Source organism: Lottia gigantea (assembly GCF_000327385.1).
Source record: "Lottia gigantea unplaced genomic scaffold LOTGIsca_17, whole genome shotgun sequence".
NCBI lineage: Eukaryota > Metazoa > Mollusca > Gastropoda > Lottiidae > Lottia > Lottia gigantea.
The window spans coordinates 1,007,225-1,021,421 of NW_008708133.1; the positions used below are offsets into that span (position 1 = coordinate 1,007,225).

General features: G+C 34.1%; 2 protein-coding genes across 2 annotated transcripts; both read left to right on the forward strand.

Annotated features, from left to right (window-relative positions):
* Positions 1-1,660: 1,660 nt before the first annotated feature.
* On the forward strand, positions 1,661-5,809 carry LOTGIDRAFT_231051 (hypothetical protein). Its single transcript, XM_009051625.1, has 4 exons — positions 1,661-1,879; positions 2,765-3,152; positions 4,295-4,416; positions 4,703-5,809. The coding sequence occupies exons 2-4, from the start codon at positions 2,951-2,953 to the stop codon at positions 5,687-5,689; spliced, it is 1,311 nt and encodes a 436-aa protein (XP_009049873.1). The 5' UTR covers positions 1,661-1,879; positions 2,765-2,950; the 3' UTR covers positions 5,690-5,809.
* A 2,550-nt stretch (positions 5,810-8,359) lies between these two features.
* Positions 8,360-12,753, forward strand: LOTGIDRAFT_113617 (hypothetical protein; the record flags this gene model as incomplete). Its single annotated transcript, XM_009051626.1, has 8 exons — positions 8,360-8,715; positions 8,926-9,032; positions 9,512-9,639; positions 9,803-9,936; positions 10,219-10,316; positions 11,392-11,524; positions 11,860-12,030; positions 12,510-12,753. 8 exons carry the CDS (start codon positions 8,360-8,362, stop codon positions 12,751-12,753), a joined length of 1,371 nt encoding a protein of 456 aa, XP_009049874.1.
* Positions 12,754-14,197: the final 1,444 nt, after the last annotated feature.

The following is a 14,197-nucleotide window of genomic DNA, read 5'->3' on the forward strand; positions in this document are numbered from 1 at the left end:
GTCTTGTATTTAACTTTTCTTTATCCAGCAATAAAATATATGTTCAACAAATTTGTTGCACCAACATTTCTGAAAAATAAGTTGAACTTATTGACAACTGTTATTCTAAATTGATTCTAGCATGTAATTAAGTGATGTTACAATCATTAAGCAGTCGTTGAAATTCCAATAATGCTAATTATCGATTCCCAATCGAAAGTCGTCTACAAATGATTTCAAATGCCATAAAGTGGTAAATTCAATTGAACTCATTCAAATATTAAGCGAAAGGGAACTCGATTTCCAGTATATAGTGTATGATACTCTGTGAATTCCACAGTACAAGTCTATACAATCTGAAATTTTCTAAAATTGCTTTTCTTCTTATGTCAATTTAAAAAGAATCTAGAGTACTTCAACATTCTGTATACCGGTATTCCAAATGTTGACACTGGACCCGACATGCTGCAAAAGCGGTATAATTGGCTTAATTATTCATCTCGAATTAGATAATCTCTTGTGTATTATTGATAATCTGTCAGCAACCCACACGAAAACAAGATCACTAAATGGCAAAATGCTATCCAGAAAGCTATTTGTAGTTTTTTCAAGACTTAAATTTTGAAAGATCGTATAGTGTCTATGGTGTCTATAAAAGAAATATAGATTGCCAAACCAATTTTAATTATTTTGTAGAATATCTGAGGCAACAAATAAGACATAAAAATTTGTTTTTTTTTTAACTTTGATGAAATTCGATGTTGAATCCTTATATGCACGAAAATAGGTTACGCCACAGTATACATTGCAATCAATCTTTTTCTAGAAAATGAGGTGTCTCTGCCTGGGAAAAAATCATGATGTGGATATTGACCTTTCACAGGTCTGAGACCCTGTCTGAGGGGTAGTAAGGGGATAGTAAGGGTGTAGTAGTCCGAAACGTCTACTTCTACTTATTTTCCAGTTTCTGATAAATATTTAAATATTTTAACAGTTATACCAGCTAGGCCCTGTTTTGTGGAGATTTCCCACGCCTCTGAAGATGTGTTTTATTGTAACATAATATTAAATTATCTTTACTCTTACAACTATTTTTAACCTATTGAATGGAATTATCAGTCAGTGTTGGGTATGGCATCACCCTAGCGTAGGAGGCGTAACTTTCGTTTTGTTGGCTTGTACACTCGACTGTGACCCTTGAATTTCAATAATAGCATTACCAACTGGGTCATCTTATGCGTGGTTTCAAATATTATGTCATTGTCTTGCAAAAGAAAGGGAATGCATACCAATCAGCACATTTGTGAAACTTTATCACCTTTACTAGTTTTATTTCATTTACATCTGTGCATAGAACTGTTGTATGATCTATGTTGTTTACAAAAGTTAAGTCAAAACGACCATTTAATTTGATTTGGTAACAAAACCGACCTGGAAACATTTCAAAGATGTTAATACTGATAAAACTGGTCGCTCAAACTGATAGGAGCAAAACCAAGGTATAACATTTATTTCTAATTGGCTATGACAATGTAAAAAGAAAATAATGATTTATATCTTGGTCAAATTTCAGTAGACATGATCGGCTTAGAACTTTCAAGGATGATTTGACTAAAATACTACACTTCCGGTGAGATAGCGCTTGCGTAAAGACCAAATCGCCATTTTGGAGCCGAAATTTGAACGGAGTCTGTTGATAAATAAACAATAGCTAAAGAAAAATGAAGGAGTTGAATAAAAATGAAATATGAGGCTAAATCTAGATGAATAAAGCATAATAACTTACGATGACTTGGCCAATCTTTTCTGCCCTGTATTCTATTACTGTGCATTCAATATTGGACTTCGTATTCTTCATTTTTGTTGATGTGGTTGCAAAAGCTGTTTTGAAAGATGCTGTGTAAGTCTAAAGATTTTATGTTGTAGATGAAAGTTCGTAGTTTGAAGTCATGGTTGATAAGTGGATTAACTTCTTGTTTTATTTGAGCTATATCAGTTTTTCATTTCGTAGTAACAATAATGACTGGTACCTGTATGTACATTATTGAGTTTTGAATGTGAATTCAATTTTTACTTTATATTAGACTAGATCTACTTCCTTTTCAGAAAAATATTGAAAATAAATTTTTCAACTTTATGCCATTTGTATTTGAATGTCGTTGGTCCATAAAAATATAAGAGACAGGCAATCAAATTACTGATTTCATGATTTTCACTACTTGCCCTTCGATTTAAAGGTTGGGATAAAAAAACGTAACTAGGTTTGACATTGATGGACTTACGGGTGGATATTATGTTGTTCTATGCATGAAGTGCTAATTTGGTAGATTTCAATGCATAGTAAGTTTAAAATTGACCATAAATCGTGTCTACATAGTCCCAGCTACATGCACAACGTTAGATTTAAATTTAAAGTAAACGATAGTTCTAGCTATTATGTTTACAAATCATAACTTTTCCAGTGGTTGACATTTTCACCAAACCAAGGCAAACCAAGACTCTCAGTAGCATTTTGTAATTGATATTTCCAATCGTATACAAAATTTTTGCCAAAACTCAATTCAGAAAGCAGCGTAATCAAACGCTTCCTTCTTACTGCCATGTGTTACAAGCTTACCTTATTCTGTTTAATTTACTTTCCTTATGGAATAATCTTTTCCTTGTCATCTAATCCAAAAAAGGTTTGGAAAGAGATCTGTGTGATAAAAGTATAGACTTCAAAATAGCTAGCTGAATATAATGTAAATGATGTATTTTCTAAGTTCATATTAAATCACTTTTTCAGGAGTGATGAGGAAAAAAGAAGAATCTGGTTATTTGAGTCTATGGTATTATCTGGATTATCGTTGCTAGTTTACCTATTTGATCATAATCCAGTTGTTCTCATAACTTTGACAGTCATTACTTTATTTTACACACAGCTTCATGGTAGAATAGATTTTAGATATTGGTGGAACCTTATTAGTACTCGATGGGAAGAGGCACAGCAGCACGAAGAAAGCATGAATCAAAGAAAAAGACATCAGTCACAGCAGCAGAAATCACCGCCTGGTACTCCAGTATTACGAACTATACCACATCCAGCATATTATCCCGCAGTTCCCTCTACAGGAGGAGGAGGTTTTCCACCAAATGTAACAGTTTCTCCTGGTTTAGACAGAAATACATTTATAGTAAGTCACAACCAAGGCCTCAGTCCCCACTCAGATCAGTCTAGTCGTAAACAAAATGAGTTGCCCAATTACCGCAGCAAATTTTCTGATGCAGGAGTATTGGTTAATAATCATCAAAAAACAGGAATGACACCAGCCAGAAATAAAGGTGGATTGTTAGAATTGAAACGGCGACCTTTGAGAGATGAAATTAATCAAAACAACAAAATTCTTTCAAAGATACCACAAATACAATCATCAGGAACTATGTTGAAAACTAAAGTTTTGAGTGCTTTTGGACTGGGATCAAACTCTAATTCGATGCCACCAGGTATAAGGAACAATGGACATAATTTATGCTTCATGAACTCAATCATACAGTGTTTAGCCAGGAGTCCTCACCTTGTCAAATGTTTATCTGTTGAAGCAGCCAAAGAAATGGAGTGTAATGTATCAGAATCAATGTTATTAACCAGTTTTATGGAACTGTTACATCAGTGCCAATCTTCTTCTGGATCACATAGTACTCTTGATCCATCTGCCTTCAGACAATCAGCTGCTTCCCTTAATCCACAACTAATAACTCAACCTGGTCAGCGTCAAACTCAACAAGATGCTGCAGAGTTCCTTACCTGGATACTTGATACTTTGCATAATATATTAAACAAGAATAGAAAAGCCTTACAAGCTGGTATGGATCCATTTAAATAGCCCCGTTCACTGCCTGTGGTTTTATTTTATCTTCTATATAATCTTATATTTAACCTTCACTTTCACACACATCTAACCTACCTATCTTTTCTAATCTTAACTTAAAAAAAGTTGATAAAAATATAGACATGAATTTTGTTTTATGCCAATTATTAATCCTACACCCAGATTTCCTTGCATAGAATTTTAACATCTTTAAACTGGTTGTTGTATGGTTGTGGTTTCAAATTTAGATAATATCAGCGCCCTATTAAGTAGGGGCTACTAATGATGATAATAGATGAAATGCATTTATTTCTATACTTGGAGTCTTGAAGCTGTCATATTAAAATTTATTTCTTTTATAAGTAATAGATCAATTAATCAGTGTTTGTCTTCAAATAAGTATTTTAGTTCTTTTTCAAATACTGCCTCATACTTAAAACAGAAAGCTTTTCAATGTTTCATTTCAGATAAACAACAACAGTGTAATGGTGAGCGATTCACCAGTAACAACTTATTGATGTTAAAGAAGATTTATGGTGACCTCAATAAGAAAAGAATACATGATCTGATGAAAGCCTGTAGAAGAGAGGTAACTCCATACTATACTCTTTATTTTGAACTTTCTAATTTTTTAAATCTTGCTTAAGTTTCCCGAATCTTTAATATTGGTTATTTTATATACAAATGTTTCATAATATTTTTAAATAAGGGTATGCGCAGCTATTCCTATTTGTCAAACCATAACACAAGTTACAGAATGACATCATATTTGTAAATATTATGATGAAATTAATTTGGATTTTTCAAAGTTTCTTATAAAATATGAGTAATTAAGGGTAATGAGAGCTCAAAGACAAATTATTTGATTTTTTCAGATTGAATTGGCTAATGGATTAGAAAATGATTCTTATGCTGAACCAATCCAAAGGTTATCAGATTTAGAATGGCTGACACATAAACATGATAATGAATCTTCTGTGGATGATTTGTTTAAAGGCCAACTTGTAGAAGCATATCATTGTTTACAGGATAATCATATCTCAGTTCATATGCAGGCATTTAATATTCTACCAGTTCCAATAGTCCAGCCACGTGTCAACTCTGGTCTGGTCATGTTAGATGATTGTTTTACTAGTCTATGTCATGTTGAACATTTAATGGATCAAGATAACTTACAGTGTTCATTGTGTACGGGTGAATCTATAAATTCAGTGAAGAAAAGTCCAAACCTAACAGCTAGAACACGTTCACAACAAATGACTAGTACCCCACAGAATATTCTGAGAAGTCGTGCTGACTCTGCCTTCCATTCTCCGTCTTCTTCTCAAATGATGTCACCTATAATAGGTATTCGAGATATTGTAAATGACAGTGGTTACTATGACAATGTGTTTAAAACATCGACTCCTATTTTAGATGGAGGAACTGGTAATGATATAAAACAATCTAAAACTAAGCAAAGAAGGTGTTTATTACGACAGCTTCCTGAATGTTTAACTATTCAGTTATTGCGTTTTTCTTACAATCCACGTAGTGGTAGGTCGAAGAAAGTCAAGGCACCTCTATGTATACCAGTGAAAGGATTAGATCTTAGCTCTATTATTTATGACATGGTAACTGATAGACAAGACATGACAGCTTCATCTGGCAGCCATATTTATGATCTCTATGGTATGTGTTTACATCTAGGAAGTGAAAGTACTAATAATGGACATTATATAAGTTACTGCTTATGTGACGATAATACATGGTATCGTTTTGATGATGAAGATGTTTGTCCAGTGAATATAAATGATGAAGTTAATAATCGTGAAGTGAGAGAAAATGTTTATATTTTGTTTTATAAACAAACTGATTGTTAATTTTGTTTGCAAAATTTGTTTGTTGTTATTTGTTCATATTTCTCTTCTTGTTATGAATTGGGGCAAACAAATCGTGTTGTATGTTTATTATTCATTAATCTATTCCTTGTTACATGTGTACATTTTTCACCATTGAAATTAAGTTCGATGATAGGTACCACCTGAAGAGATATGCATATTTTGTTATTTGAAAAAAAATATGCCAACATATGGTTATAACTTTCTTTTAATGAAATCTGTCATGGTGATTATTTACTCCAATTACTTCTGAATTATCATTCTACACAAATGTCAAAATTTTATATTTTTAGAGCATCAAACAATTTTCCATACATGGCAAACATTTTCTTGCTATTGAAAATTGAAATAATATATATTTTCCTTCATTCATGCTTTTTTATGCCAGTGATTACCAGTAGCTTGTATTTCGTTTTCCTCCAAACAATGATTCTATTACAAAACAATCAAAAATGCAACATAAATGATTATTCCTGAGGAACAAATGTGGTATTTCTTTCTATTATAGAAATCTTGATACACATCTGACCCCATAGGTAAAGCATTATGGTTTGTAATTGTGAAAAAATTGTAAAATTGTAAAAAATGTAACAAGTTATTTTAACTTGTTAGTTTTCACTGCCAATTTTTTTTAAGTTTTCTTGTTATTGTTCATATTTTGTATTGTATGTGTATTACTAATTGGTATCAATTCTGTGTGCTTTATCTTTTTCTTTATAAGGAAATTATAAGTGACAGTTATCATCAATTTCAGTTAAAACAAAAGATTGGGATTGGACAGGAGTTTAAATTGCATTATGTAATACACAGACTGTCAAATATTACTAATAGTACCATTATGATGCCCAATGTATGTAGTACATGTACTGTATCTATACATGTAGAGAAATATTATTAATCACAACTGTATTTTTCTTGGCTTAGTAAAATTGAGACAAATCAATCTTGTGTTAATGATACAGTCAAGAAACCTAATTTCGTGGAAACCTATTATTCGTGTATTTCCGGAAATGTTTAATAATTTACATCCGCATTAGTTTGTTTTGATAAACATGGGTTTTCTCTACAATATCAGCTAGTAGAATGAAACCAGTAGTTTCAAGCAAGGTAAAATGTATTAATGTATGTATATGTACTTTAACAAATACAAAATGGCGGATTTCAGTTACTACCAAACGTCACCATTTTTTATCGGCCGAATTTCCTTATAATCCCAAGCAGTAATCGGAATTGCAAGTGTCGTTGTCGATCAAACATTGTACACGAAAATAGGTGACGCATGCTGCCGCCGTTGCTGAGTTGGTTGCTCATGAAATATGGGTCAAAGTGAAGGATTCATAAAGAAAATCGAAATAAACCAATTTTAATTATTTTGTAGAATATCTGAGGAAACATCTAAGACATACATTTTTTTTTTCGTGTTTTTAACTTTGACGAAATTCGGTGTTGAATCCTTATATCCACGAACATAGGTTACACCACTGTATACTACCTTTTAGAAAGGATATAGAATTTTAAAGTCTCAAACTTGATCAGAATTTCAATATAAGGTGATACATCCATTAAATTAAGTAATTATTTAGTTTCTTTAGTTTAGTTGGATTATTTACTTAGTTTATGAATTTATTGGATTATAGCGTATAGTTACAGACACCACGAACACCATTAACAAAGATTCATTTTGGCCAAGTTTAAATATTTCAAGTTTTGGTCATCATAAGATGTAGTATTCCTTTAAATATCTTAAAAAAAAACCTCTTTGGACAATCATTAGAACACTATGAAAATAAATTAATACTGATTTACACAATCGTTTTTATTTGCTCTTGAATTCAATCCAACATGTAGGTGTTTATGAACTGGAACACTGTATACGGGAATATTGGGTAACCTAATTAGGGCATCGATCATGCACATTCATTTGAATTAATGAGATGACCTCTTTGGGTACATAGCAAATGAGAGGTCACATGCAAAATGCTACTCATTGGCCTGTGACTATTCATTGCTTTACTAATAGGCCTTCTGTCATCCATAATTTGCTTTTCTTTCCTGGTAGTATCACTTGAACCTTTCTATGATGTGAAAAACGACCCGCCATCACCAAGCTTACAGAGTACAGCTGGTGGTTCACTTGAAACTGATTTCGCGGACTATGAAGTTTTTGGTAATCATGGTAGTTGATAGAAGGATCCCGATGAATTGGTTGTTTTGGCACCGTTGGATTGGTACTTGAGAAATCTTCAGATCTGGTCGGGTCGTATGACATGGCAGTGAAACTTAGCCTGTAGTCGAACGTTAGTTTTTTGATCTTCTCCATTCTTCCAAAACTCGTATGGTCATGGTATATCTTTTTGGATGGTATGGCTTGGGTTGAATTATCTGGTACCGAAAGGAATACAGAGACCATCTTGTTGGCCTTGTTTAAGCACCGTTGACTGCCGTAGTCTGATCTCTTGTTTTCGGTTATCCTATGCTTCTTTAATTATGTACCATGAACAGTAAACTCTTCACTTCATATTGAATAATTTACAGACTTCTCAAAGAAACATTTTATCGGACATAGATTGAAACACATGTTAATTTCTTATTTTATCTTATCTTTGAAGTGGAAATACTGTCATCAAATCAACCGGAGTGTATTAACTCAAAATGCAATGGTGTACTTTGGTACTCGTGGTGGTATTTCTTGTAAGTCATGCATCATGTATTCGCTATGAGCCTAATTGGTCTTCCATTGACTCCAGACCTTTACCAGGATGGTACGATGATGTTAAATTAGGTATATTTATCCATTGGGGAGTGTTTTCTGTTCCAAGTTATTCACCTAAACGAATCTCTGAATGGTTTTGGTGGTGGTGGAAAGGAGAGAATTTACAGCCGTACATAGATTTTATGGATAAGAATTACAAGCCTGGTTTTACATACGCCGACTTCGCACCTCAGCTGACGGCAGAATTTTTTGATGCAAATCATTGGGCAGAAGTGTTCGAAGCATCTGGAAGCGAGTGAGTAAGCCTATAGTCTATACAATTTTTTCCATATCAACAAATTCTCGCATCTAGACTACTGACTTCTGCACATTGTTTGCTTTTGATAAAACAATCCGGTAGCAAAATTACGTACAACGTGGAAGAATCGACTTCCTAGGAAAATGGGTAGTAGATTTCATATATATTTAGGATTTTTGATAATATTATGACGAGTATTTTTTCAAGGTATGTAGTCTTCACTGCCAAACACCACGAGGGTTACACTAATTGGCCATCAAAATATTCTTTTAGTTGGAATTCCATGGCTGTAGGACCTCATAGAGATATGGTTGGTAAGTAGGATACACATATTGGCATAGGAGGCAGCATTGGGACCGGGTTTGCGTCCGTTAATCATTGTACAGGAATCAAAAGGAAAATACAATTCGATCTCTCTCAAGGATAAGATAGTCTACCAACATTGTGACGCCATTAATTAAATTAATCAAATACCCTTTTTGGATCTGCAAAATGAAGTGTCGTGTGCTCTCTCTATCTTTACAACCTCCTGGAACCCTTTTTAGTGACTCTTACTCGATGGTTCGATACGCGCATGCGGTTTTTTAGTTAACCTCATCACCTCATGTGATGCAGTTTGTTCATACATTAAAAATTCTTCGACATTTGGAAACCACAAAAGTAGGCCGAAGTTGCTGTCCAGAGAAAGGTTCCCTAGTGAAACCTTGCACGGCTTTGGCCTTCTTATTGAGCCCATGCACAGGAGAGCAGATCATAAAGCCAAATTTAATTTCATATACAAACTTCTTTAAAGGTGAACTGGCGGTGGCTATAAAGAACACATCAATGCATTTTGGACTGTATCACTCATTGTATGAATGGTTCAACCCACTATATTTACAAGACAAAGCCAATAACTACACGACGACAGAGTTTGTTGATGTAAGTTCTGTGGCAGCTTTTCATATTTCATTCATTGATTAATAGCTGTATTCTTACTTCATTTTCTGATTTTTGCCAAAATAAAAATTGTTTTTATATGTAGGCAAGCAGTCTTCAATTTACATATTAAACTACTTTTGAAAGATGTTCCTGTTCCTTTCAGAGAAAAACGTTACCTGAATTGTATGAAATAGTCAATAAATATCAGCCTGAAGTAATATGGTCTGATGGGGAATGGGAAGCTAATAGTTCATATTGGAAAGCCACCGAGTTCTTAGCTTGGCTTTATAATGACAGGTATATGAAAATATAAAATGAAAGTGCAGCGTATTAAATTGTTTAAGACTTACAAAAAATATTTGCAGATGCTCCAGGGATTGTTACTTCCTGTTAGTGCGGCACGTTCAGCATGAAGTTGACACCAACGCTCTGTGTTTCAGCTATACAACGTATCTTGCTGGCTGCTTAAGTAAATGACGTTTGATGAGAGTCTTTGTACTCGATCTAGATAAAAAAAATCTTACGACTCTTGAATGTTGTATCTTATTTTTGAATATAACATGAAAATTGACATCACAGTCCAGTAAAAGATACAGTAGTAACTAATGATAGATGGGGTAAAGACGCACGGTGTCATCATGGTGGATATTTAACATGCGCAGATAGATATCAACCAGGTAGGTCATTTTTCTATGCCCAGCCTCCTAAGCATTTCTCAACAACCAGAATAATGCAGGAATGGAAATGTGGTGGTATATTTCCGTCGCCCCTGTCCGTCGGTCCGTCCGTCAACATATCTTGTGGGAATAATAGATACTACAGTTTTCATCTGACTTTGATGAAACTTGATATAAGATATCGGTCAAGTTCGAATTTGACGTATTTTCGACGAAAAGATTTTGAGTTATTGCCCTCGCGTCAAAATTTGTTTGTAGAAGCTACACTTTTCAATGGATTTTAATTAAACTTAGATGGCGACGAGAACATAGTCTCATGAAATCACTGGCCTAGGTTATAAAGAAAAGATTTATGATAAAACAAGGTGCATGTTAAACTATGGATGTCTCTGTAATACTATCTGTCGTAGTATCATTTCTTATAGTGTGAACATTGGAATTGATAAGATCTTCGAATTCATTGGAATTAATAAGGTTTTGAGTAAGGGGTTGATTACTTTTCTGAGTATGGAATAGAAACAGATTAATCATGATTTACTTATTTATTGAGTCTAAAAATTTAACAACGTTGCTGTTGCTATGTTTAGTCATGTTCCTTTACCAACGGTACAATGGTTATCATAATTAATGGCAAGACACTTTCTTTGCTAGAATTGTGTAGATATGTTTTTTCTAATCACATTGTTCTAACAATCTGATCAAAATGCGAATCTAGATGTTTCCATTAACTATTGGTCATGGGAAGCGAGCATAACCAGCAGAAAACATAAAGGGAAGCATCCATATCTGCATTTTAATGAGATTGCTTTTCTAGAGAAGAAGTATGAAAAATTACATGTAAGCTTATATGTTTTTCTGAATCATAGAAAACTGCAAACGAAAAAAGTCGCAATACCCAATGTGTAAGTTGGTCAAGAGTGTCTCCTTAAGAAAGAAAAGTTAATTGTCCATTGTTACTGATGCAAATAGGAGGAATTAAGAAGACAAGAATAGTATGCGTCGGCAACTTCATCAAACATCAAAACAGTATCATAGTGGACAGGGTGACGTTCACATAGACATACTATTTATGTAGGTACTCTTCAGAAAAAGAAATGGGAGAATGCTATGACTATTGATAGTAATTCATGGGGATTCAGAAGGAATGCTATTTTATCTGATTATCTTTCAACTCATACTTTGATAGCAACGTTTGTTGAAACTGTCAGGTAAGAATCGTCAAATAATATTCTGTTTCCTGAATAGAGCTTGAAAGTCATGCAGTTTCGTGTGGTTAATTAGCAGCTTAGATATTGATTGAGGTTTCAATGACCGGCGTCGCTTGTCCAAGTAGCTGTCACAGGTCTTTCAATTTCGTCCCTATTTGTATATCCAGGCTCTCAACAATCACCGCAGCTTTGTGCTTTGCGTATAATGCTATAAACTTCCTTAAGCGCATATGAAGGAAATGAGTAAGTTATTGAAATGTCATGCACCATGCAGATTTTACACTATTTACAATGAGATGGAGGTTTCAAGGTAGTTTAATGTATTTTTTTTATAGTTGTGGAGGGAATATGTTAATGAATGTTGGACCAACTAAAGAAGGTTTTATTAATCCGATATTTGAGGAAAGATTACGAGAATTTGGTGAATGGATGAAAGTTAACAGCGATGCTATCAAAGGTACCAGACCATGGAAAGCACAAAATGATACCATCAACTCTAACGTATGGTGAGTATATATTTATGATGGATAGCAATTTAATGACAAATGTGTGTGGGTTATCTTGATAAACAGATCATATGAATTTATTAAGAAGGTTTTCATCCAAAGATAAACTTTATAAGTTTCGAAATTCAAACTCTTTATTACAACCTAGTCAGTCAATATACAATATGCATAACAGACGCTATTGACTAACATTATGCAACGATTTTTTGGCCAGAAAACAGAAGGCCAAATTTTATGCTACTACGAAATTGATGAATGTATAACAGAAATATTGGACTTTGGACTTTGGGTTTTTTTAAAATTTACAGTCCTCATATAAATAAAGATATTTGGATAAAGTGAACCGCGATCGCATCTATTGATATGTGGAATGGCTTGACAAAAGAGTACACTTAATTTCGTACAATTTCTAACCGGTGGGTGTATTTGTAACTCGAATGCGAAAAACACTTTCTTAACAAGATCTTTTTATTACACAGGTATACTATGAAGGGTAATAACGTGTATGCTATAGTTTTAGAGTGGCCACAAGGTGGTACATTAATCCTGGGTTCACCAAATCCATCTATAAGTACCGCAATTAATTTATTAGGTTATCCTGATAAATTCCAATATTCTACAAGACCTACTGGTGGCATTGCTGTAAAGATCCCAAGAATTCCTAAAAATAAACTACCTGGTAAATGGGCATGGACATTTGTAATTACAGGTTTGATAAATTGAATAAAAACATGATATTCAATATATTCATTCTGTTATGTTGGATTAACTTGTAACGCTGTGATATAAGCCTATGCATTTTTTCGCATGTTATGGTCGAGGGTACTCAACGCATTGAGAATAAAGGAATGCCACTTGCTTCTAAAATTAAATGGCAAAAACGCGTACCCACAACATGCGAACGGGCATTCTCCAGACTCTATAGAAATGTCACGTCATATAAGTAGATTCTCGGGCTTTTTCAAGCCATCTATCCATCCTTACTCTGAGTAAAGTGCAAAAGTGTGACAATTTATACCTTAATTCACGATCTCTGGGCGCAAGATTATCAAGGACACGGTGAAAATATTTTTGTAAGACAACCCCCGAGATGGGTTACCATTAATAGGGTGCAGACTGACTAAATGGGGGGACAACTCTCCAGGCTGAATTCAAAATGCGCAAACTCTGTAGGATATAGTCCCCGGCCTCCCATGGAGCGACAGAGAAGGTTCTAAGAAAATTTTCGAAAAATTGAATTGATTTGGTGCATTCAGACACATATTTTGGGGCAAAAACGTATAAAAATCATATTTTTTGAATGTGTTAGAACTAAAGTTTTATTTGGGGGCAATCACTGTACCCTCACTGTCGACAGTGTTGCAAATGTGTGCAACTTCGATTAACTATTGAGTATCAGAATTTGACGAGATTTTTTTGACAGAAAGTAAACATAAGCAACTGCAAATTTTTGGTTGTTAGATGCGCTCAGGTCGTCTAAATCCAGCGATTGACCACATACTCCATGTGGCCGTAAATTGCTAGCAACTGTTGATAATCAAGTTGCTTTCAATTGCTTTAAATACGATATGCACCCCTTTGTTTGCATGTCGTTTCTTTGGGTTTAGTTTATTATACGTCCAGATTTCTATGTGGATGCACTCTGTCGACACCCATGTTACTCGTCCCATTTTCTTGGGGACGCCTTGGAATCTAAGGTTTCTAACCGTTTTTGAAATAAGTGGGTATGTGTATTTGTCAACATAAGGAAAGTTAGGTTCCAATTTATCCCTGTGATTTTGTAGGTATGTGGATGAATTGTATGTCAATTGTATTTAATTTCCTCGACCCTAATAATTCCGATAAATGTACGTGTTATACTCTAATTTGCCAATGCTAAGATAGCTTGCCAGGCAAGGCAATATACTCCCAATGGCAGCTTTGATTATGAATAAAAATATTTAGCAGTACAGTAACAATCACCAGTATGAAATATTCAACCTTCAGTCATACACTTCTTTTGAACTCTTTAGGGCGATACTGAATAATATTGAGTATGAGTTATTGCCCCTGTTCTTGAAAACATGTTCAATTTCTAGCTCGTGAAAACTCTAGAAGGCAAATATTCAATCTTCAGCACGGTACTGAATAATAAAACCATTTTTTCAAAATCCGGCAAGAATCATGC